Source organism: Dermochelys coriacea, chromosome 6, assembly GCF_009764565.3.
Source record: "Dermochelys coriacea isolate rDerCor1 chromosome 6, rDerCor1.pri.v4, whole genome shotgun sequence".
Lineage (NCBI taxonomy): Eukaryota > Metazoa > Chordata > Testudines > Dermochelyidae > Dermochelys > Dermochelys coriacea.
In genome coordinates, this window is record NC_050073.1 from 55,222,335 (window position 1) to 55,246,506 (window position 24,172).

Sequence of the window (24,172 nt, forward strand, 5' to 3'; positions counted from 1 at the left end):
ATTTCCAGGACAGTAAGCTTCAGAAGTTGGGTCAAATAGTAGTGAGAAGTTAAAGGCAATGGAAATAGAAGGATTAATGTTCATTTGAAAAGGGTCAGAGAATAATAAGTTAATCAATTTCCTTTGAGGTTGCAGTTAGGCATATAGTGTGGCTGGCAGTCTGGAAAAATAAACTTAAGTTTTTCACTACAGTACTAAACAGGTGTTTTGAGACCCCCAATCAATTTAAATATTCACTTCTGCATTCCTCAACAACTGTTTGACCAAGCAAAGGGAACAGAAGGGTGCTAAGACACCAATATGTTGCTTAAAGCTTTTTAACATTTAATGATCACATGGATTTTTTTTTTTAAACCAAAATGTTTACAGAACATTTGATAATCAGGAAGATACAACACTCCAGAATGTGTTTATTGCAAGAGCAACACATTGCCATTGAGTGTGTTCCCTCTTCAGCTATGTGTTAGTATAACACTGGCATGCCAAGTTGCATTATTGCTTACAGAACCCTTTGAAAGTATTCATTGGGTTGTCTGCAGTATGACAACATTAGGACTTGGCATTAAAACACAAGCAAGAAATCTTTTAGAGGACAGAAAAGTGGTGGAATTCTCAATTCCACACCAGATTGCATCCTGTACTCTTTTTAGAAAGCATTCTTTTAAAGCCTGTTACTATATACCACCTATTCCTGAACAAGAGGTAGAACAGGAAAAGGAAAGATTTGTTCTGATTAACTTGTAGAATAGGTTTGCAGAGGGCTGCAACTGGATGCAATTTAATAGGCCAACTATCTCAGGCCATCATGTGTGAGGCAGACTATCTATATTCCACTTACCTTGGCAGCAGGAGCCTTTTTCAAAGGTCCTGATTTTGCTGAAGTGTCTTTTGTATCCTTGTCCCCAGCAGCCCCTGAAAGAACAGGGGTCTTTCCAGCAGCAGGTCTGCATTCCTTTTTATCAGCTGCTCCACCTGTGTTCTTACCATAAGCCAGCTCCACCTTTTCAGCACATTCTTTAATCTAAGGAACAATGGTAAGAGACCAAAGCCATTTAAGTACAGCTGCAGCATCTAACCAGCCAAAGCCACCAATCCAGAGCCACTACAGCTCCAGGAGCTACATGAAAATCATATAACTTGTTTTACTGCCAAAAAGCTAATGCTATTTAAGCAGCACTTAGCAACGTTAACAGGACAGTGGCATCAAATTTGAACTTCTAGTCCATGCAGTACAGTCTCTTAATGTGTGCATACAACTACCATTAATGCAAGTGGAAGATCTAGAGAGGAAGACCGTATAAGGAGGTTAAAAGCAAAGTCAGTCTTTAGAGCCGGTATTAATGCCTGACTATATAGTTTAAAGCTTATTTAACAAAGCTATCAGCATCTGTACATAGGTAAATGCCTCACCCTGAAGGGACAAGTCCATACATAGTATTATGCAGGATTTGAAGTTTAACTAGGGTCACAAACCAGATGGCAGAGTCCTAAACTCCGCCTGGCAGAAAGGAGATAAGATAGACTTCTATTACAGACACCACAACCTCCAAACCAATAATAGAGGCCTCAGACCTAGATCAGGATTTAAGGAGCAATGTTAGCTAATGTACACCAAGAAGTTTTAAAAGTCTGTGCCTTTAACGATCCTAAACTGACCAAGTTACAGCTGGCAGGTGAGGGAGGGAAGAAGTGAACACCACACCTTTAAATACTAGTCCACATTAAGCCTGAGAGAATACACCTTAGAGATGGATTATTCCCTACATGGGTTTTAAGAAGTTTGTTACCCACAACATACTAGGACACTGCAGAGGTATGAAAGCACTTCACTAGCCACTACATATACAGCATTCTGTCCAAATCCATAAGCTCACCCGATCAAGTTTGAGTTTGTCCACATCTGCTAGGAAAGGGTTCACAGCTTTCTCTCCAGCCACCTTCTGAGCTGTGCCTAGTGCTTCAAATGCAGCATCTCTAACTTCAGGGGCAGAGTCATTGATATGCTGTTGAGAGGATTCATTTGTAAAGAAGTACTAAGTACAGTTATAAAATTATAATAGCAATGCCCTATTTTTACTGTAAGTACTTGTTGTGAAGAGTGGATTGTATGAACAGAGGAGATATTAATCTAGTCCACTGGCAAGTAGTTATCTTAAAGCTGCTGCCCCCTTCAATTTCATTTTATGACAGAGTGGTAGAAGTTTAGTTCAGTGGAAAAAAAATTATGTCATAAGTAGGCCTAGTCACTGGGAGTGTCTCCTAAGTCAGTGATTTCCACTTTGTCCTAAAACTCCACCCGTTCTCTAGGGAAGAGTCCTTTTCCATTCAGGAAACAAAAAACGACCAAAGAACGTTATTCCACTGGAATAAAAGAAAATAGCCTCCATCACTGCAGGCTACTTGTGACCCAACCTCCCCGTTATTCTACTTGCTGCACCAGAATACGCAAAACTTCACTACATGGTACATCCTCAGACAGGCTTCTCACCTCACCCAATCCACTGCGTCCATCAAAACACATTGCTTCCTAGAGAACTATCAATCCATCCTGTTTTACCTTAAGAAGAGCAGCACAGAAGGGTTTTAGCAGGCTCCTTGGCAGGGTAGAAGGTGTACAGTGACGAAAGCTTCTTGCAATGAAGAGGGATGTCTGTTGCTTGATTGTTGGGTTTTTGTTGTCCATCACAGCCAAAATATCCTCACTTATGTTCTGCAATGTAGTCTAAAAGGTTGGACACATGAGGTGGTTAGCTTCAGCAGAGGGATAGGTGAAGAGTCCTCTGAAACAACTAGCATGATCTATTCTCAGTAGCACAGTATTGACAGAGTTTATAACACTTGTCCTTACCGTAAGGAAGATTGCATCTATGGCTTCCTGCAGGGCCTGCACGACCTGAGGCTTCTTCTCTTTAAACTTTTCCAGGATAGTTGGGACAACCTGTTTTTAAAAAGGACACACATAATACTTCAATTACCTAATTGCAGAAAAAACAAAAACCCTCCCCAATGTGACACTTCGTGCCCTCATGATTCAGGAGTGTATGCACATAGTTAAGGATTCTTCAATTTGCCTCCCTCCACTGCCACAGAGACATAGCAGTGGCAAGGAACCAGCTCCTGCTGGCCCTATATGCCACCATTATCACCACCAGAAACAGCAGGGCACTGGCCTTCACTCATTGATGACAATTTTAGAAAAATCTCCGGTTTGTTTCTAAACATCGGGGGGCTAAGACACTTTCCCTAACGCCTCCCTCCAGCAAAAGAGCCACCACCAGGAAGAAGGCTGCCCAAGGGCTCTGCCTTCTGAGGAAGGAGACCTGAGCCCTAGTCCTGCTCTTCCAGCCTTTGCTGCCACCTGTTTAATCAGAAAGCCACTTTACAGTTGTAATTCAGCCTACAAATAAGTACTAATCACCCCTCTTCTCTCCACTCCATACCTGCTTGGGGGAACAGAAGAGCATTAGGGACATCATGATACCAGGAAGTTTGTGTCAAGGAAATGGATGCCTGATGCCATTAATGCCTCCCATTTTTGCTGGGCTCATCACTACATATTGTCATTATTTCTATTGTTATACCTCCATGATTACAGCATACCCACAGCTACTCTAGGAACATATTGCTCCAGCACCACATATTCCCCTCAATTCAAAACAGGTTACAGTTGCTAAAAAGGTATCCAACAGATCTGTTTCCCCTATGCCATTTTTCTACCCATAAAACTTGTTCCTCCCCTTTTGGACCGACCGGTGGAATAGGCTATAGAATTATCAGAGTGGACGAACTGTACAAAGAATGAGCAGAGCAGACAAAAAACTAGTCCAGACATTTAATACCTATACACTGCATAGGACTATTACCTCAGCATGCGCTGGAAGCAGCCAGCACAAAGTAAAACAAAAAATTGGGAGATTTCAACATGCCTATTGAAAGACTGCAGATGCAAAAGCTCAAACTCATCTCCTCCCTCACCTTCCTAGGGATCTCACAGGTTATCTGCAGGACAACCCACAGACCCTGAACCTCATCATCATCATCATCTTCAAGATCATCACAACCCAGCCACTGTCTTGAACAGACCACCACATCATTAAGATAACAGTCAGGGATCTTTCAGCTTCCAGGTAACAAGACTTATGATCCCATTTGATCACAAAGACTCATTGATTCCAACAAATTTCAAGGTATATGAAAGGACAGCTGCACTCAAGACAAGGAATTGAAGATCTGGTAAAACACATTGTATGAGGTTAAAACATCAACACACTAGTATCGTAAAGGCCCCTTCCTCCTATCACCCATACTGACCTATATGGTTTTCTGAAACTCTGCATCAAATGAATAGAAGGGGTGGAAACTCAAGCACCAGCAGCGAACACTGATTGATACAAACAGGATAAAACAAGTTTCAGAGTAGCAGCCGTGTTAGTCTGTATTCGCAAAAAGAAAAGGAGTACTTGTGGCACCTTAGAGACTAACAAATTTATTAGAGCATAAGCTTTCGTGAGTTACAGCTCACTTCATCGGATGCATTTGGTGGAAAAAACAGAGGAGAGATTTATATACACACACACACAGAGAACATGAAACAATGGGTTTATCATACACACTGTAAGGAGAGTGATCACTTAAGATAAGCCATCACCAGCAGCAGGGGGGGGGGGGGAAAAGGAGGAAAACCTTGCATGGTGACAAGCAAGGTAGGCTAATTCCAGCAGTTAACAAGAATATCAGAGGAACAGTCGGGGGTGGGGTGGGGGGAGAAATAGTTTTACTTTGTGTAATGACTCATCCATTCCCAGTCTCTATTCAAGCCTAAGTTAATTGTATCCAGTTTGCAAATTAATTCCAATTCCGCAGTCTCTCGTTGGAGTCTGTTTTTGAAGCTTTTTTGTTGAAGGATAGCCACTCTTAGGTCTGTGATCGAGTGACCAGAGAGATTGAAGTGTTCTCCAGCTGGTTTTTGAACGTTATCATTCTTGACGTCTGATTTGTGTCCATTCATTCTTTTACGTAGAGACTGTCCAGTTTGGCCAATGTACATGGCAGAGGGGCATTGCTGGCACATGATGGCATATATCACATAGGTAGATGCGCAGGTGAAGGAGCCTCTGATAGTGTGGCTGATGTGATTAGGCCCTATGATGGTATCCCCTGAATAGATATGCGGACAGAGTTGGCAACGGGCTTTGTTGCAAGGATAGGTTCCTGGGTTAGTGGTTCTGGTGTGTGGTTGCTGGTGAGTATTTGCTTCAGATTGGGAGGCTTTCTGTAAGCAAGGACTGGCCTGTCTCCCAAGATCTGTGAGAGTGATGGGTCGTCCTTCAGGATAGGTTGTAGATCCTTGATGATGCGTTGGAGAGGTTTTAGTTGGGGGCTGAAGGTGATGGCTAGTGGCGTTCTGTTATTTTCTTTGTTGGGCCTGTCCTGTAGTAAGCGACTTCTGGGTATTCTTCTGGCTCTGTCAATCTGTTTCTTCACTTCAGCAGGTGGGTATTGTAGTTGTAAGAATGCATGATAGAGATCTTGTAGGCGTTTGTCTCTGTCTGAGGGGTTGGAGCTAATGCGGTTATATCGTAGAGCTTGGCTGTAGACAATGGATCGAGTGGTATGATCTGGATGAAAGCTAGAGGCATGTAGGTAGGAATAGCGGTCAGTAGGTTTCCGATATAGGGTGGTGACCATTATGTGACCATCGCTTATTAGCACCGTAGTGTCCAGGAAGTGGATCTCTTGTGTGGACTGGTCCAGGCTGAGGTTGATGGTGGGATGGAAATTGTTGAAATCATGGTGGAATTCCTCAAGGGCTTCTTTTCCATGGGTCCAGATGATGAAGATGTCATCAATGTAGCACAAGTAGAGTAGGGGCATTAGGGGACGAGAGCTGAGGAAGCGTTGTTCTAAGTCAGCCATAAAAATGTTGGCATACTGTTGGGCCATGCGGGTACCCATCGCAGTGCCGCTGATTTGAAGGTATACATTGTCACCAAATGTGAAATAGTTATGGGTGAGGACAAAGTCACAAAGTTCAGCCACCAGGTTAGCCGTGACAGTATCGGGGATACTGTTCCTGACGGCTTGTAGTCCATCTTTGTGTGGAATGTTGGTGTAGAGGGCTTCTACATCCATAGTGGCTAGGATGGTGTTTTTAGGAAGATCACCAATGGACTGTAGTTTCCTCAGGAAGTCAGTGGTGTCTCGAAGATAGCTGGGAGTGCTGGTAACGAAGGGCCTGAGGAGGGAGTCTACATAGCCAGACAATCCTGCTGTCAGGGTGCCAATGCCTGAGATGATGGGGCGTCCAGGATTTCCAGGTTTATGGATCTTGGGTAGCAGATAGAATACCCCAGGTTGGGGTTCTAGGGGTGTGTCTGTGCGGATTTGTTCTTGTGCTTTTTCAGCGAGTTTCTTGAGCAAATGCTATAGTTTCTTTTGGTAACTCTCAGTGGGATCAGAAGATAATGGCTTGTAGAAAGTGGTGTTGGAGAGCTGCCTAGTAGCCTCTTGTTCATACTCCGACCTATTCATGATGACGACAGCACCTCCTTTGTCAGCCTTTTTGATTATGATGTCAGAGTTGTTTCTGAGGCTGTGGATGGCACTGTGTTCTGCATGGCTGAGGTTATGGGGTAAGCGATGCTGCTTTTCCACAATTTCAGCTCGTGCACGTCGGCGGAAGCACTCTATGTAGAAATCCAGGCTGCTGTTTCGACCTTCAGGAGGAGTCCACCCAGAATCCTTCTTTTTGTAGTGTTGGCAGGAAGGTCTCTGTGGGGTTAATATGTTGGTCAGAGGTGTGTTGGAAATATTCCTTGAGTCTGAGACGTCGAAAATAGGATTCTAGGTCACCACAGAACTGTATCATGTTCGCGGGGGTGGAAGGGCAAAAGGAGAGGCCCCGAGATAGGACAGATTCTTCTGCTGGGCTAAGAGTATAGTTGGATAGATTAACAATGTTGCTGGGTGGATTACGGGAACCATTGTTGTGGCCACTTGTGGCATATAGTAGTTTAGATAGCTTAGTGTCCTTTTTCTTTTTCATTTGGGGACAATGTACACCTTCAAATCAGCAGCACTGCGATGGGTACCCGCATGGCCCCACAGTATGCCAACATTTTTATGGCTGACTTAGAACAACGCTTCCTCAGCTCTCGTCCCCTAATGCCCCTACTCTACTTGCGCTACATTGATGACATCTTCATCATCTGGATCCATGGAAAAGAAGCCCTTGAGGAATTCCACCATGATTTCAACAATTTCCATCCCACCATCAACCTCAGCCTGGACCAGTCCACACAAGAGATCCACTTCCTGGACACTACGGTGCTAATAAGCGATGGTCACATAAACACCACCCTATATCGGAAACCTACTGACCGCTATTCCTATCTACATGCCTCTAGCTTTCATCCAGATCATACCACTTGATCCATTGTCTACAGCCAAGCTCTACGATATAACCGCATTTGCTCCAACCCCTCAGACAGAGACAAACGCCTACAAGATCTCTATCATGCATTCCTACAACTACAATACCAACCTGCTGAAGTGAAGAAACAGACTGACAGAGCCAGAAGAGTACCCAGAAGTCACCTACTACAGGACAGGCCCAACAAAGAAAACAACAGAACGCCACTAGCCATCACCTTCAGCCCCCAACTAAAACCTCTCCAACGCATCATCAAGGATCTACAACCTATCCTGAAGGACGACCCATCACTCTCACAGATCTTGGGAGACAGGCCAGTCCTTGCTTACAGACAGGCCCCCAATCTGAAGCAAATACTCACCAGCAACCACACACCACACAACAGAACCACTAACCCAGGAACCTATCCTTGCAACAAAGCCCGTTGCCAACTCTGTCCACATATCTATTCAGGGGATACCATCATAGGGCCTAATCACATCAGCCACACTATCAGAGGCTCCTTCAACTGCGCATCTACCAATGTGATATATGCCATCATGTGCAAGCAATGCCCCTCTGCCATGTACATTGGCCAAACTGGACAGTCTCTACGTAAAAGAATGAATGGACACAAATCAGACGTCAAGAATGATAACATTCAAAAACCTGTTGGAGAACACTTCAATCTCTCTGGTCACTCGATTACAGACCTAAGAGTGGCTATCCTTCAACAAAAAAGCTTCAAAAACAGACTCCAACGAGAGACTGCGGAATTGGAATTAATTTGCAAACTGGATACAATTAACTTAGGCTTGAATAGAGACTGGGAATGGATGAGTCAGTACACAAAGTAAAACTATTTCCCCATGGTATTTCTCCCCCCTACCCCACCCCCCACTGTTCCTCTGATATTCTTGTTAACTGCTGGAATTAGCCTACCTTGCTTGTCACCATGAAAGGTTTTCCTCCTTTTCTCCCCCTGCTGCTGGTGATGGCTTATCTTAAGTGATCACTCTCCTTACAGTGTGTATGATAAACCCATTGTTTCATGTTCTCTGTGTGTGTATATAAATCTCTCCTCTGTTTTTTCCACCAAATGCATCCGATGAAGTGAGCTGTAGCTCACAAAAGCTTATGCTCAAATAAATTTGTTAGTCTCTAAGGTGCCACAAGTACTCCTTTTCTTTTTGAGGATAAAAGAACAAATTCCTCCAAGCCCATCAGGCGGCCAAGAGAACGTTCCTATCAGCCTCCACTAAAGCTACTAAATACCACCCAAGTGGTCTTAAGTGCCAATGATGCACAGTTCTGATGCCAAGTGTTGTGAAGAACGGTCATCCTATGTGGCTGAAAAGATTATGCACATTCAGGAAGGCTTCCCAAAATATCTGGATCTGCTCCACTTATACCTACCAATCTACAGACCTGCTTGAATTCCTGCAGTTCAATATATTAACTCGGCAAGAAGTGCTGGACAACCTAAAGAGAGTCTTGACCCATGCCCTTCCTGGCTTGTGAAAAAGTCATGACCAATTGATACCACTCCTGGCTGATATAGCCAACATGTCGTTCATGGAAGGAATCTTCCCCTCCTTCAAACAAGCAATAGTCTGGCCAGCACTGAAGAAACTCACCCATGTGTCGATTTTAGCCAACTACTAGCTAGCATCATGCCCCCACATTACTGAGCAAGCTCTTAGGCTCTCTCATCTAAGGCCGAGTTCAAGCTCGACTAATTGAAGCTAATATTCTAGACCCAGCAGAGTCTGATTCAGGACAAGACATGACACGGAACTGAAACCACTTCAGTTGCACTGACGGATGATCTACTGTCACTAGCTAGAGGTCAGACATCCATTTTCTGGACCTCAGCAGCATTTAATTTTTGATTATAAAATTATTTCCGCCTCACCTGAAAGAAGCGGCAGGGGTCCCAGGTAACGCACTAAAATGCTTTGAACCCTTCCTGTGGGACACATTTGAAGAGTGGTGATGGGAAACTGCATCTCCACCACCAAACCACTCACTTGTGGAATCCCACAAAGATCAATTTTCTCTCCAATCCCACAAAGATCAAATCTCTCTCCTGGGTGGAACACTGCGATGGCAACGAGGTGTACTTTGATGGATGATCCAGTCAGGCCATGCTGCTTCAGATGCAGTAGATAGTCCAGGAAGAATGGTATAGATACTTGAAGTGGGGGTTCGTGACTACAACCACATCAGCATAAGAACCTTTACCATTTGGCCAGGTAAGTGGCCCTGGTGGAAGGTTTCCCGCTACCAAGGAGCGCCTCCCTCACCAATTCCATGCATTGGAGCTCCACTGGGTTTAACCATGAAGCTTCTAAGCCACGAGATGGAGGTCCAGATGAAGCAGGCAGCCATGATCCTGTGTAATCAGATTTAGGAGGAGCGGCAGTGAGATTGGGGTGTCCACTGACAGCTCCAGAAGCGTGGTGTACCAATGTTGGCGTGGCCACACAGGAGCCAGCAGAATTACCTCCGCCTTGTCTCTGCGGATCTTAAGGAGAACCTTGTAGACAAGTGGTATCAGAGGGAAGGCATAAAGTAGACTGTTCCCCTAGGGTATCATGAATGCATCAGATAGATCCCGGACTGTGCTTTTTGAAGGAGCAAAACATTGGACACTTCCTGTTGCTCCTGGCGGTGAATAGGTCTACCCGGGGAAACCCCCACCAGTGGAAGATGTAATGTATAATGTCCAGCTGGATGGACCACTTGTGGCTGTGGAATGACCTGCTGAGATGGTCCACAAGCTTGTTCCGTGTTCCCGGGAGAGATAGGACGTCTCCGGTGAATTGAGTGGGCTACACAAAAATCCCAAGGGTGGACAGCCTCCCAACAGAGAGAGGAGGAGGAGCAGGCTCTGCCCTGCTTGTTTGTATAAAACATGGCGGTGGTGTTGTCAATCAATACCATCATGCACTGACTTTGCAATATGGTATGGAAGGTCTAGCAGGCTAGTCTCACCACTCTGAGTTCCTTTATACTGATGTCGAGTGGGATCTCGGACTATGACCACCTGCCCTAAGTATGTAGGTCTCCTAGGTGCGTCCCCCAACCCAGGTCCGACGCATCCATTACTAAGGTCATGGATGGTTGAGGGTTGCTGAATGGGACTCCACCACTGACCATGCAAGGGTCCAACCACCAGCCTAGGGTATCTATGACTCGTGCCAGTACTGTTACTACCAAGTCTAAACTGTCTCAACCTGGGTGATAAGCTGAAGTGAGCCATGCCTGGTGTGGCCTGAGCCTCAGCCTGGCATGCCTGACCACATAGGTGCATGCTGCCATGTGTCCCAGGAGACTGAGGCATGTCCCCGCAGTTGTGGTAGGATATTGTCAGAGTCTGAATGACATGCGACAGTGTTTGGAATCTAGGCTCTGGCAGAACGGCTCTTGCCTGAACCAAGTCCAGCACCACCCCAATGAATTCTATTAGTTGGGTGGGTGACTACGTTGACTTGTCCACATTGACGAGGAGACCTAGTCTCTGGAAGGTCTCTAACTGGACCTGGGACTCCACCTGCTCCCTAGAGCACCCCTGCAGCAGCCAGCCATTGAGGTAGGGATACACCTGCACCTGCCTCTTGCAGAGGAAGGCTGCAATCACGGACATGCACTTGGTGAACACCCAGGGGGCTGTTGATAACTCGAATGGGAACACAGCGAACTGATAACGTATGCGGTTGACAATGAACCTCAGGAAACGGCTGTGGGCCGGCCAAATGGCTATATGAAAGTACACGTCTTTCATGTCGAGAGCAGCGTAGCAGTCCCTCAGATCCAGGGAAAGAATAATTGCGTGCAGGGAGACCATGCCAAACTTGAGCTTTACCAGGAACTGATTGAATCCTCGCACATCTAAGATGGGTCTCAGACCCTCCTTTGCCTTGGGGATGAGGAAACAACAGGAGTAGAATCCCTTGCACCATAACTCCTGAGGAACCTCCTCCACTGCCCCTATAGCGAGGAGCAATTGCACCTCCTGGATAAGGAGTTGCTCATAAGAGGGGTCCCTGAAAAGGGACAGGGAAGGAGGGTGGGAGGAAGGGGAGGAGAAGAATTGGAGAGAATATCACACCTCAACTATGTGAAGAACCCAATGGTCCGATGTTATATTGGATCAGGCATGGTAGAAGAGGGATAGATGGTTCAGAAAGTGGGGGAAAGGATCCAGGATAGTGGCTACGTCTATTATTCCTTGCCCCTACAATAGTATGTATCCTGCCTCGGGTGCTGCTGGGGCTAAGGCTTGAAGGATTTTCTCTGGGTAGGAGGAGCGTGCATTCTCAGAGATTTCATAGTTGCCCTTGAGTTCTTTAGGCTGTGAAGCCTTGAGTCTGTCTGGTCCACAAAAAAAAGCCCTGCACCCTAAAAGGGAAGATCCACTGAACTTCCGGGAGAAGCCCAGAAGCTTGGAGCCATGCGGTTCTCCCCATGACCACCCCAGAAGAGATGGTATGTGCCGCAGTCAGCCAAGTCAAGGAATGCCTGCAAGGATGTCCTGGCCACTGCCTTCCCCTCCTCAACCAGAGCTGGGAACGCAGCCTTCGACTCAGTGGGGAGCAACTCCTTGAATTTGGAGGTAGTCACACAAGTTAAAAATTATACCCGCTGAGGATAGCTTGTTGGTTAGCGATCCTCAGCTGTATGCTCCCTGGGATACAGCATAAACTTTCCTGCCAAAGAGATCCATTTGTTTGCCCTCTTTAGCCTTGGGAGCTGGCGCCTGCTATCCCTGGTACTCCTTCTCATTTACTGCAAAGACCACCAAGGAGCAAGGATGTTGGTGGAAGAATAATAATTCATATCCCTTGGAAAGAACAAAGTATTCTCTCCATACCCCTAGCAGAGCGTGGAATGGAGGCTGGAGTCCGCCACAGAGTATTACAATTGTTGTAAATAGTTTTAATGACCAGCAATACCATTCTGGAAGGGCCTTCTGGGGCGAGAATGTCCACCATCAGGTCCTTTAACTCAATGGACTTCCTCCACCTGTAGGACCATGTTACGGGCAATACAGTGGAACAAGTCCTGATGCGCTCTGTGGCCAATGGGTGGAGGAAGCCAGTGGGGATACAGGGTCCTCATGGCACACTGTGCCCAGGTTGCTCCTGGGTAGCATTGGTGTCCAGTGGTTCGGCACAGTCAGATGTGACCTGGGCTATGGGTGGGTCTGGAGCCGGTTCTGTTGTCCCCTCTGTAGTATGAGGGGGTGGGCTGGATAGGATCACCTCTGTAGTAGACTGATAGACCTGCCCCTTATATCTGACCGTGCAGGATGATGCCCTGATGTCACAGACTAGAAACCCTGGAAGGGGTACCCAGGGCCTGATGGTAAGCCCAGGGGGTCCAGAAGGCCCATTGCGCAGCGGGTGGCCACGGTGGCTGCGAGGTCGACCGTGCAGGTCTCTGATGCTTATCCGACCTGTGCCTACTGTGCCACGAGTAGTAGGAGTCTGCCTCAGAGTTGGAAGATCCCGAGGGCGACGACCACAGCGGTGCTGATGATCCCTGAGCCAGCAGTCCGGGCCGAGAAGAGGAAGTCGGGGATCGGTGCTACGACGATCACGTAGAGGATCAGTGCCAGCTGTCCTGCAACTGAGACTGGTGCCACATGTCTGTTGCCGGAGAACAGCTCCTGTGTTCCGGTGTCATGTCTTGGTGCTGGCCAAGAAAGGGTGACCGTGATTGGTGCTGACCACTTGGTGCCAGAGACAGATTGTCGTGCTCCCTGCGCCGGGCGATCTTGGTCTCAGGCCAGTGCCAGGGGATGTTGTGGTGATGTAGACCGGGAACAGTGCGGGGAATGGTGCTGGTCCAGCGATGGAGGGCCTCATCACAGGCTTGCCTCTAGATGGCACTCATCTGGGCGGTGCCGGAGGCTTCTCTGTAACAGCAAGGGGCTGAGGCGCAGTACTTTGTACAAGTCAGCTTCGAAAGCGTCTGGGGTGGAGGGGGGTTCCAGCTCCTGCACCAAGCAGGGCCCCACCAGAGAGTCACTGAGTGCCGAGCTCAACAGTGCCAACTGGTGCTGTCGACTCCAGCGCCCGAGGTCTTGCTGCTTGGAAGTTAAGTCCTTCCTCTGAGGCACTTGTGGGGGCATCAGGGACATTGACCGGTGCTGGGGATCTCTGGTACCTAGGATCTCTAGCACCAGAGTCCTTCCTCGGTACAGATTCACAGACCGACACCGGGGGGCTCTGCTCAGGCCCAGGACTTGGTGGTCAGGTGCCACTGGACTGAGTGCGGCTTCCATTAACAGCAGTCATGTTCCTTCCTAGTCCTGGGCTTGAAAGCCTTACAAATCTTGCAGCGCTCAAACTGACACACCTCCCCTAGACACCTCAGGCATGAGTCGTGAGGGTCACTATTGGGCACAGGCTTCCTTGTATACATCGCAAGATTTAAATCCCACTCTCCAAGTCTATTCTAACTACAGATTAACTACAAAACAAAAACTGCACAGGACTAAGTAATAGCTATGGGAACACTTGCAAGCAAGCGAAACAGTCTCAACGCTGCCACGGATGGCAAGAAGGAACTGAAGGGGTGGGGGGGGGGGTCGGGTCAGCAGGGTCATATATTGAGCATCATGACGACACCACTCCAGGGGGCTCCCTAGCCAACCGACAGGAGCTGCTGAGGGAAAGTTTCTGACAATCGTGCACATACCTGACTGGAATCGATATGAACAATCACTCGAACCATGAGACCATACCACTACCACAAACATGGTTCAGTACTTGCATATTAGCAGCTCACAGATGGACAACAAGTTGAAGATGAACCTGAGTAAGACAGGGAGGATGCTCATGGGCAGAGGAAAGCATTCAGGAGTTTGCAGCCACAGTGCAGTTTCCTTTGGTTGACGGCACACACCCACAACTCAGCAATTCAGTCAATACCTTGGCACTACTCGGATCCCTCACTGACACAGAGCTCTCAAATAGCAACATTCACGAGTAATGCTTTCTAGTCAATTGAGGTTGATAGACTCCAGCCCATCCTGAGCGATGACAACGTGGGCCTCAGTTATTCATGCTATCGCCACTTCTTGGCTGCACTACAACAATGCAGTATGCCTGGTCATGCAGCCTTCATCACTTAGGAAATTCCAGCTAGTACAGAACTCTGAAGTCTCTCTCTTCAGCAATGCAGGCTTTTGTGAACACATGAAATTGGTCCTCTACTCTCTACACTGGCTGCCCATAGAACACCAAATCAAATTCAAACCTCTGTCCTCATCTTCAAAGCATTCCATGGCCAGTTATCTAAAAGGCCATCTAAACCTCCAGGTGGAAGACTGGTCAACAACTTTACTCCACTGGCACAATGGAATTTTCTATGGTAAGGTAAAACCTATCTGTGTGGGAGATAGTGCTTTCTCAGGGGCCAGCCTGAGACTGTGCATTGAATTCTCCCCAGAAACTAAGGACCATTACAAACCTCACCAGCAGGTGCTCCAAGTGCAAGATGCATTTCTTTGATCTACCTTCATGAACACTTTGCAATACTTTGAGCGAGTGTATATATTTTGCATGAATGCACACATCTAAAACCTACCAAAACAAGACACCTCATTGTGCACACTTCTCCCCTTAGGGAGAGAATGACCCATGTGTAACAGAAGTCTGTCACATCACTTTTAACACACTACTGGAAAATGCTCATACTCCAATGATGAGTGCTGTGTAACAACTGATATAGAACAGAAATAAAGAGAGGGAGTTCCATAGTCCTGCTGGACTCTTGGTACCTCAGGAAAAGGGCTAATTGTAGTATGGACATCCAATTCATAGATGAGAAAGTCCCAAAATTTAAGGGTGAAGTAACAGAGGAGTTGGTCAGACAGCAAGAAGAAATTTACTTGTAAAATCTCCTTTTCACCCACCTTCCTGGAACCTGCTGAATTCAGTGTATAATAGTATTTGCAATGAGATTGTTACAAACTGAAGTCAGAGTTGTTTAACTGAAAAGTCAATTTGTGCTGGGCTATAAATTAGCTTGAGAAGTTTATCGTATTGCTAAACTCTGGGTTCAAATGCATCCAGCTAGGATCAAGAACAGGTTTCTATGTTGACTGACTTCATTACAATCAAGCTGATGAAACGAAGCTTCAAGAGAATGTCAATGCATTTGACTCTGGAAGTGTTCATACTGTGTACATTCTTTGGGGGACTTAGGAGGATTAACTGATGCTATGCTAAAATATTGGCCAACAACTCACAGGAAAGATCCAATTTCTTAGAAAAACTGGCCAAATCAAGTTCCCTAGCAAATAGCTGTGTACTAAGTTTGTGCAAGTCAAAGATACCCATTACAATACTAAACAGAGCATGTACTCAGAGCAACTCCACCACCTCACATATCCCACAACTATAGAATGTATTCTTTGCATCAGAATTTAGCTGCAGAATCTCACCTCTTAAATTATGTTACTATCTCTGCAGCTATAAGGGCTAACCTTTAAAATACAAGCCAAGCGTAAACAGAGGCAATAATGCTTGCTTGTCTGTGCCTGAAACAAGCTCAGACAGACAATGTCCCATTCATCTCAATCAAGGCCCTCTGGACTCAAGTGATTCTGCAGCAAAGAAGATTTGGCATTTTCCCCCCGATGTCAAAGAACTCAGCATTTTAAAAACTCCATGTGTCATTCTGCTGCAGCCAGGCACCTCAGTTCTCTCTACTATACTAGGCTCTACCTGCAGCTCCCATTTGTTCTCCACAAGAGAGTTAATTGAATTATAGTGCATACTTCTTGCACTGCACCATGGAACCTAGTAACGGAGGATTAGATAGCCAAAGTTGGAGTCTAACTTGCAGCCAGAGAGAAGGGGAGCCAGAAGCTTAGGCTGGCAAGCTGGACTGCCTAGAGCAGCGTTTCTCAAATGCAGCCACCATGGGCTTTTCTTGTGGCCACAGCTTCCTGGGGTGTAATTGGGCGTGGGGGGGGAGCAGCAGCCCTGCCCCCTCCATAGTGCTCCTGGATGCACAGCCTTGCTGGAAGCCTGAGCAACCAACACCAAGGGTTGGGCAGACAGTGAGTTCATCTTTCCAGCAGAGGTGGGGCTCAGGATTTGGGCTTCAGCCCAGTGGTGGTGGGAAAGCAGGATTTGGTTGCGAGGCTTTGGGCTCCAGCCCTGGGGCTTCAGGCTCGGCCACCCTCCCTCACCAATGCCCTTGACACCTTCGCCTATCCAGGGCTTACTTTGTCCCCAGACTTCCTAGGCTGAGTAAGTCTACTGTGAAAAGTGATACTTGTAGGTTTGTTAATATCACTTTTCTCAGCAGACTTCCTAGCTAGCAATAAATAAATTACGATTTGGACATGTATATGTGCATATTTATTTGATTTTTCCAAAAGCTACTTGAGTATTTTAGGAAAAGTGTGAGTGCAGCCACCAGCAAGAGTTGGTGGCCACACTCTGAGGCCACCAAATATTTTGTCCTGAGAACCTCTGGCCTAGAGAGCAGCATATCAATTGAGGCCTGAGATACCAGGTTGATAAGCCACTGAAGTCTACTACAAGCTCCCCTTCTTCCCCAACATTTGGCATTTTAGTCAGTGAATATTTTCTTCTAGGAGCTACAGATCTGTGTTTCTGTGGGTGTTTCTCTGGTAGTGAGGGAACAGGAATAAAGGTATTTGAGGGCAGTAGAATAAATTAAATTACCACCATGGAATTTAAGAATTGTTCCTGCAATGACACTGCACCCTACTCATGCTTAGCAGTGAAGAACAAACAAGGACCTCGTAACTTAATACCAGGACCAAAGATCCATACGTACTTGGAAACTTTCACCCCTTAATCCAGCAAGTATCAAACTGTAAAAGGAACATGTGCATATCAAGTTTATTTTGTTTAAAGAGAGAAATGCCAAGCCCTGGCAGTCATTAAAAGGAATAGTTATTTTTAAAGCAGTTTTACTACTGTCATCATGTACCAAGGAGGAAATGCAGAGTGAAGTATTTACTACTTACTTGTCCTGCATATTGTCCAAATTTCTTCCTGAGTCCAGTAGCCAATCCAGCAAGGCATTTGGCAGCCAAAGCAACCAACATGACATTTGTGTCCTTTCCAACAACCTGCAAAGGACGGACAACATTATAGGTAAACAGGCCAGATTTCAGAGAATCAGAAGACGTCTAGGCAGAGGGCTACTGGCATTGAAAGGATGGCCAAAGCAGTTATACAAGCAGCAACAGTGAATTTATCCAAAGTTAAGAGCGAAGCAGTTACTTGGGGTACCAACTCGAACTGGGCCAGATAATTTCATTCAATCCCAGAAGGATATTACATCACTGTCCTGGTACACTGAAGCAACATTTATCATTCAATCAGTGAACTGCAATATAGTCCTGACCAGTCAATGAAGTTTCTGGGGGAATTCTGCCCCACTGTGCAATGCCGAATATATGCAGAATTAACAAACCGTACAGAATTTCATTTTCCCCAATGGAATTGGTGCGGCAGAGCCACTGGACAAAGCAGAGCCCAGCTCTCCAGCTCGTAAATACAAGACACTAAGTGGGGGACTTGGGGGTGGTAGAAAGAGAGGAGAGCTGGAGGGTTCCAGGCAGCTGCACTTCCCAATACATCTTGAAGGAAGGAGGTGGTGTGCAGGAAACTCCATACAAGCCCTGGAGCCAGCATCAGACTGTTTCTCAATGCAGCTATCTGAGACGGGAGAGGCAGGAGTTCTCCCCCAAGATGTGCCCAGCTAGCATGTGACACACACCAAGATTGAGGCGCCCAACAAAAGTGTAACAGAGAAACAGGAAGAGAAGGTTGCTCATCTTACAGTAAATGAGGTTCTTCAAGATGCGTCCCCCGTGCCGTTGATCGGAGATCTTCAGTAGCAGTGCCTGATCAGGACACACGTGCTCAACTGCTTTCTCGCGGTCTCATTAGAGTCTGCCTGAGTCCCCCTTCAGTTCCTTCTCTACTGTGGAAATGTGAGAATAGTATTCCAAAGTAGAGGGGAGGAGGGCAGGGAGTGGAGCACCCACAGGGACACACATCTCAAAGAACCTCAGTTACTGCAAGGCGAGTAACCTCCTCCTCTTCTTCGAGTGCTGTCCCTGTGGGTGCTCCACTCCGGGTGGATATGAAGCAGTACCCACTACGGCTGGTCGACTTGGAGTTGCGGCAGTGATGACTCTACTGCGTGGCCTACTATGGTATCTGCTATGGTATCCTGCGTGATAGTATAATGTCTGGCAAATGTGTGGTCAGATGTCCACATGGCCGCCTTGCAGATAACAGTAATAGGTATGTTATGGAGGAAGGCAACAGATGTTGACATCGTCCAATAGAATGAGTTCTGATGCCTTCAGGTGGTTGGGCATTCCGAGACCAGTACCAGAATCTGATGCAGTCAGAGATCCACTTGGAAAGTCGTTGCTTAGAGAGATAGCCGCACCCTTCGATCTCTTGGTAGTGGAGACAAATAGAGGGGATTTACAAAATGGTTCAGTCCTGTTGAGATAAAAGGCAATTGCCCGTCTGACGTCGAGGATATGTAGAGCCGCTTCGGGCGGAGTCTTTTGAGGTTTGGAATAGAATGCAGGTAAGTATATTGGTTGATTAAGGTGGAAGGTAGACACCATCTTAGGGAGAAATTTAGGGAGGGGTCGCAAAGTAACTTTATTTTTAGAGAAGGTTGTGTAGGGAGGGAAGGCCATCAGGGAGCTTATTTCCCCTACTCTCCTTGCTGATGTTTGGGCAACCAAGAAAGCTACTTTCATAAACAAGTGGAGAAGGGATGAGGAAGCTAAGAGCTCGAAGGGAGGTTCCATAAGACCGCGAAGAACTAGGTTGAGATTTCAGGTGGCTGCCGATGGATGAATCTCAGGATAGAGATTTTGCAGGCCCGTGAAAAAGCATTTTATTGTGGGGTGAGCAAAGAGTGATTATCCGTCCAGCAAATCATGGAAGATGGTGAGGGCCGCGAGGTGTACTCTGATGGAAAAAGCGAGAGCCCATCCTGTTTTAGTCTAGGATGTTAGGGAGGGGGCATCAAGCGTTTATGAGAGCACCACACAGAGAAGCGTTTCCACTTTTGCAGGTAAAGTCTTATGAGTGGAATCTCTTCTACTATGCAGGAGGACATACTGGACTTGCTCAGAACAGGCTAGTTTGTGGGTTTGGAACCATGAAGGAACCATGCCGTAAGGTGGAGTTTCTGGAGCTGTGGACGAAGAAGCTGGCCGTTGTCCTTAGGAAGTAGATCTGGTCTGTTGGGGAGAGTCCATGGAGGACGGATGGACATGCGTAGCAGGTAAGGATACCATGTCTGTCTCGGCCAAGCCAGGAAAATAAGTATGACCCAGGCCTTGTAGTCTCTGATTTTGCGTAGAACCCTGTGTATCAGAGGGATTGGTGGAAAGGTGTACATGAAGGAGTTGTTCCACGGAATGAGGAACGCGTCTCCTAAGGATGCAGTCCCGAGTCCCACTGTGGAGCAAAACAGGTGGCATTTGCGATTCTGGGTTGTGGCAAAGAGGTTTATCAACGGGGTGAAGAGCTGTCGTATCGTGGGAAGTAATTCCCATGCGTGTTCTTTGGAGAAGTGTCGCAACACTGCCGTCGACACACTCAGCAGACATCTGGGTAGGTATGAAGCGGTAATTTCTATAACTGGATGGCCTTCATGTATAGGGAGTGCGATCATGCTCCCCCGTCTGTTGATGTGAAACATACATGGTATATTGTCCGTTAGGACTGGGATAGATTTGTTCTTTATGAGGGGGAGAAAGTGAAGGCAGGCATGTCTGACTGTTCTGAGCTCTAGGAGATTTACGTGCGGATGTGTCCGATCGGGACCAGCAACTCTGTGCTGTGTGTCCCCCCAGGTGCGCTCCCCAAGTGATCTGGGAAGCATCCATGGTGAGCATGAGTGCCAGGGATGGTTGGTGGAAGGGAACTCCCATGTAGAGGTTCTCTGGTCTTGCCCACCACTGTAGGGAAGCTAGTACGTTCGCTGGGAGGAGTTAACATCATACAGAAGCTGTGTCTGCTGGGTTTGTAGTGGGAGTTAAGCCAACCCTGAAGACATCTCATGTGCAGCCTGGCATACTTGACCACAAAAGTGGTGGCTGCCATATGACCAAGGAGCTATAGGCAAATTCTTGCCTGTATCCTGGGATCAACAGAGTGTGCATATGAGATGTGTAATAGCGAGGAATCTGTTGTGTGGGAGTGAGGCTCTGGCTCGAATTGAGTCCAGGTGAGATCCAATGAACTTGACCTGCTGTGTGGGTGTCAGGGTGAATTTTTTGAAGTTTATTTGCAGACCTAAACTGTGGAAGAGGGAGATGGCGAAATGGGTAGCTCGTAATGTCTCGTTGTACGAGGTGCCTTTGATGAGGCAATCGTCTAGGTAGGGGAAAAAGTATGATTCCATGTCTGCAGAGGTAGGCAACGACTATGGCTAGGGTCTTGGAGAATACTCCCGGTGCTGTGGAGAGTCTGAAAGGGAATACCCTGTATTGAAAATGGTCGTGTCCGAGTGTGAATCGCAGGAAGCGTCTGTGTGCTGGATGAACGGACAGGTGAAGGTAGGCGTCCTGTAGGTCGAGGGCTGTGAACCAGTCCCCTTGTTCCAGTGCAGGTATTATTGTGTCCAACGTTACCATCTTGAATTTCTGTACACGTGTGAATTTGTTTAATCTGAGTAAGTCTAGTATAGGCTTCCATCCCCCACTCTTCTTTTGGGTCAGAAAGTAGTGGGAGAAGAACACTTTTCCTCAAATGTTGTATTGGCACAGGTTCTACTGCATCTAGCTGCAGAAGATGAGCCACTTCTATGCGAAGTAGGTGCTTGTGCAAGGGGTCCCTGAAGAGTGATGGAGGAGGGTACGATATAAGAGGGATGGAGTAACCAGACAACTATTTCCAAGATCCAACAGTCCTGTGTGGTCTGCTGCCAAGCATGGTGGAAAACCTGGAGGCAGTGGCCAAATAGGCGGTGGAGTCAAGGGGTGGTCGCGCAGACCCTCAACCAACACTTCAAAATTGTTGTTTGTTTCCCGATGGGTGGGAGGTAGCTGGTTGCACCTGGTTTTGTCTGCACTTGGGAGGTCTAGCACGATTCCTGGCTATATCGTATGGTCTGGGCTGTGACTGGTGATATTGTTGAGTGCGTGGCCTCTAATCAGGTTCATACCGTTGTCTCCTGAGAAGGGATAGGTAGATGCCCAGGGTTGCTCTAGAGTCTTTCATAGTATGAAGGACTTCATAGGGGTTTTTTTTGGAAAAAAGCTTATCTTTATCAAAAGGGAGGTCCTCTACTGTGGTCTGCAGGTCTTTGGGGATACTGGATGCAGACAGCCAGGAAGATCTGCGCATAACTACTGCAGTTGCAGTAGTGCAGGCTGCTGTGTCCGCCCATACCCAGAAGTGCTTGTAGGGCTGTCCTGGAGACCAACTGGCTCTCGACAATCTGCTCTCCTGTCCTCCAGGATATGGGCGGCAAAATCAAAATTTATTCTAATTGTCAAAATCATAGCTTGCAAGTAGGGTGGAATAGTTTGCAATTCTGAATTGCAAAGTGGAGGAGGTATAGACTTTGCAGCCCAAGAGGTCAAGGCGTTTGAAGTCCTTGTCTTGTGGGGTGGTCTGGTAGTGCAGCTCTTTTGTCCTATGTGCCGCTGCATCTACCACAAGAGAATTTGGTTGTGGATGGGAAAATATGAAGCAGTCTATGTCCTTAGCAGGAACATAATATTTACGTTCAGCCTTTTTGCAATTTGGTGGGATAGAGGCTGGGGTCTGCCAAAGGGTGTCAGCTGGTTCTAGGAGTGCTTCATTTCTCCTCTAAAAAGGGATGTCCTGGCTGAGTGCCACCCTCTTGGAAAGTTCCTGGAATTGCTTAAAGTTGTCCAGATTCTGTGGAGGCAGAGGCATAAGGGCTCTGTCTGGAGCTTATGGAGAGTTAGGAGTCTGTGAATCAGGGTATGGTTCATAGCCCACCTCTTCAGGGGGGAGGGTTCAGGTACTCTAGAAGTAGATGGAGCAGGAGATAGGGGCACAGAAAAAGCTTGTGGCCTGGTGGAAGAATCATGAGGATGAGTGGCAGCAGAAGCCAGCCAAGGCATGGGATAAGACAAGTTAGATTCCTGCCCGTGGGGGTGGGGGGGCAGCAAAATAGGGAAACTGAGGCTGGTGCTTGTGAGCTGTGACCTGAGGTGTAAACTGTTCCGGTGGAGGATGAGAGGCAGGTGGGGAAAACTCAACTTGCTGCTGTATATCAGGCTCACTGTCAGTGAAGGTAGCCAAGTCAGGTGGGGAGAGCGGCTGGTCAAAGAGTAAGCACTGTGTGTCAAGGAGCGGAAAGTCAGCCTCAGGAGCCACTGAGATGTCCTGATTTAAGAATTGCTGCTGCTCCCTGGGCTGTGATCCTGCTGAGCATGATATCCTGCCGAGCTCAGAAGCGTGTACTGACTTCTGTTTTGCTTTTGCCTATGCCGCGGCCGTTTGTAGGTGCCCTGTGGGAGGTCCGCTCCAGCTACTGGAGTGGTACGCAGGCTCGGTGTGGACATTCTTGTTGGCACCGGGGCAGAACGCACTATCAGCACCGGGTCTATTTTTGGTGCCGAGGGGACGTTCCTGCTATGGGAAGTCGGGTCCCTGCCTCCGCGCTCCACAGGAGCCGTGGCTGAGGTGCTGGGACAGTCGGAGGTGCCTGCCTTTGGCACTGTCAGCACTGAGGGCAAGGATCTCGCAGGAGACCCTTTACCCTTTTGAAAGTCTCTGCATGGAGACTGTTGGGCTTCCTGCCTCTTCGCCTGAGAGGGTGAATCCATGCTCCCAATCCATTCCAACCTGACCGGGGACCGTAAGGGGGATGGTTTGCTATTGCCTGTCTCCACAGGCAGCTGTAGGGATTTCTCCCTCATGAACATTTTCAGCCACAGGTCCCCGTCATGACAAACCCTGGTTTTCAGGCTGGTACAATGGACACACTTGGCAGGGACTTGTGTCTCGCCGATGCACTTCACACAGCGTGACTGTCTGTCAGACTGTGGTATAGACTCTTGACAGGAGGCACATTTCTTAAATCCTGAAGACCCTGGCATTATTGCACTAGGAATGCCAGGGGAGAGTGTTTCAACAGGAGACAAACTTGAGGAAAAAGAAGTGGGGTTTTTTTTTGGTTTGTTTTTTAAACTAGGTAACTATTCTAAAGGAAGGGAAATAACTGGGATGTTTCTAGCTAACTATTTCTATGTCTTTGTACTTGTTTCCTTCAGTGACCAGGGAAGAGGTTCAAGCACTGCTCCGAGTCCCGTCTTCAGTGGAGGACGGCTGAGAAGGAACTGAGGGGGGTGAGGGATGCGTGCGCTCAGGCAGACTAACGAGACAGCAGTTGAGCGTGTGCGTCCTGACAAGGCACTGCTATCAAAGATCTCCAACCAACGGCACTGGGATGCACCGTCACCTGGAGTGGAGCACCCACAGGAACAGTACTTGGAATTCCCCGAGTATTAAATGGCTATGTACCACAGTTTGAGATTGCCATCTTCTGCTCAGAAAGTTTTAACATGTTAGTGCAAGTTATGCCTTGCATCTGGACTCAAAAGGGTCATTTGGTGGCTTCTACCACAGGCCCGAAACTCATTGAAGTGTGTGTACACACTCTGAGGTGTGTGCACACATTTTACAGAGTGCATGACAGACCCAAACTCAAAGGCAATCAGAAACCAGATTCTACTCTCTC

At 47.3% G+C, this 24,172-nt stretch overlaps 1 protein-coding gene across 11 annotated transcripts in view; it reads right to left on the reverse strand.

Annotated features, from left to right (window-relative positions):
* Positions 1-24,172, reverse strand: part of CKAP5 (cytoskeleton associated protein 5) — a 105,969-nt gene that overhangs the window by 52,750 nt on the left and 29,047 nt on the right. For all 11 annotated transcript variants that reach the window (XM_043516079.1, XM_043516076.1, XM_038406736.1 and 8 more), the window contains 5 exons: positions 17,433-17,537; positions 2,849-2,938; positions 2,558-2,722; positions 1,875-2,003; positions 839-1,021 (listed from right to left, as the gene is read on the reverse strand). In XM_043516079.1, coding sequence (XP_043372014.1) covers positions 839-1,021; positions 1,875-2,003; positions 2,558-2,722; positions 2,849-2,938; positions 17,433-17,537 — 672 coding nt within the window. The remainder of the gene's footprint in view (positions 1-838; positions 1,022-1,874; positions 2,004-2,557; positions 2,723-2,848; positions 2,939-17,432; positions 17,538-24,172) is intronic.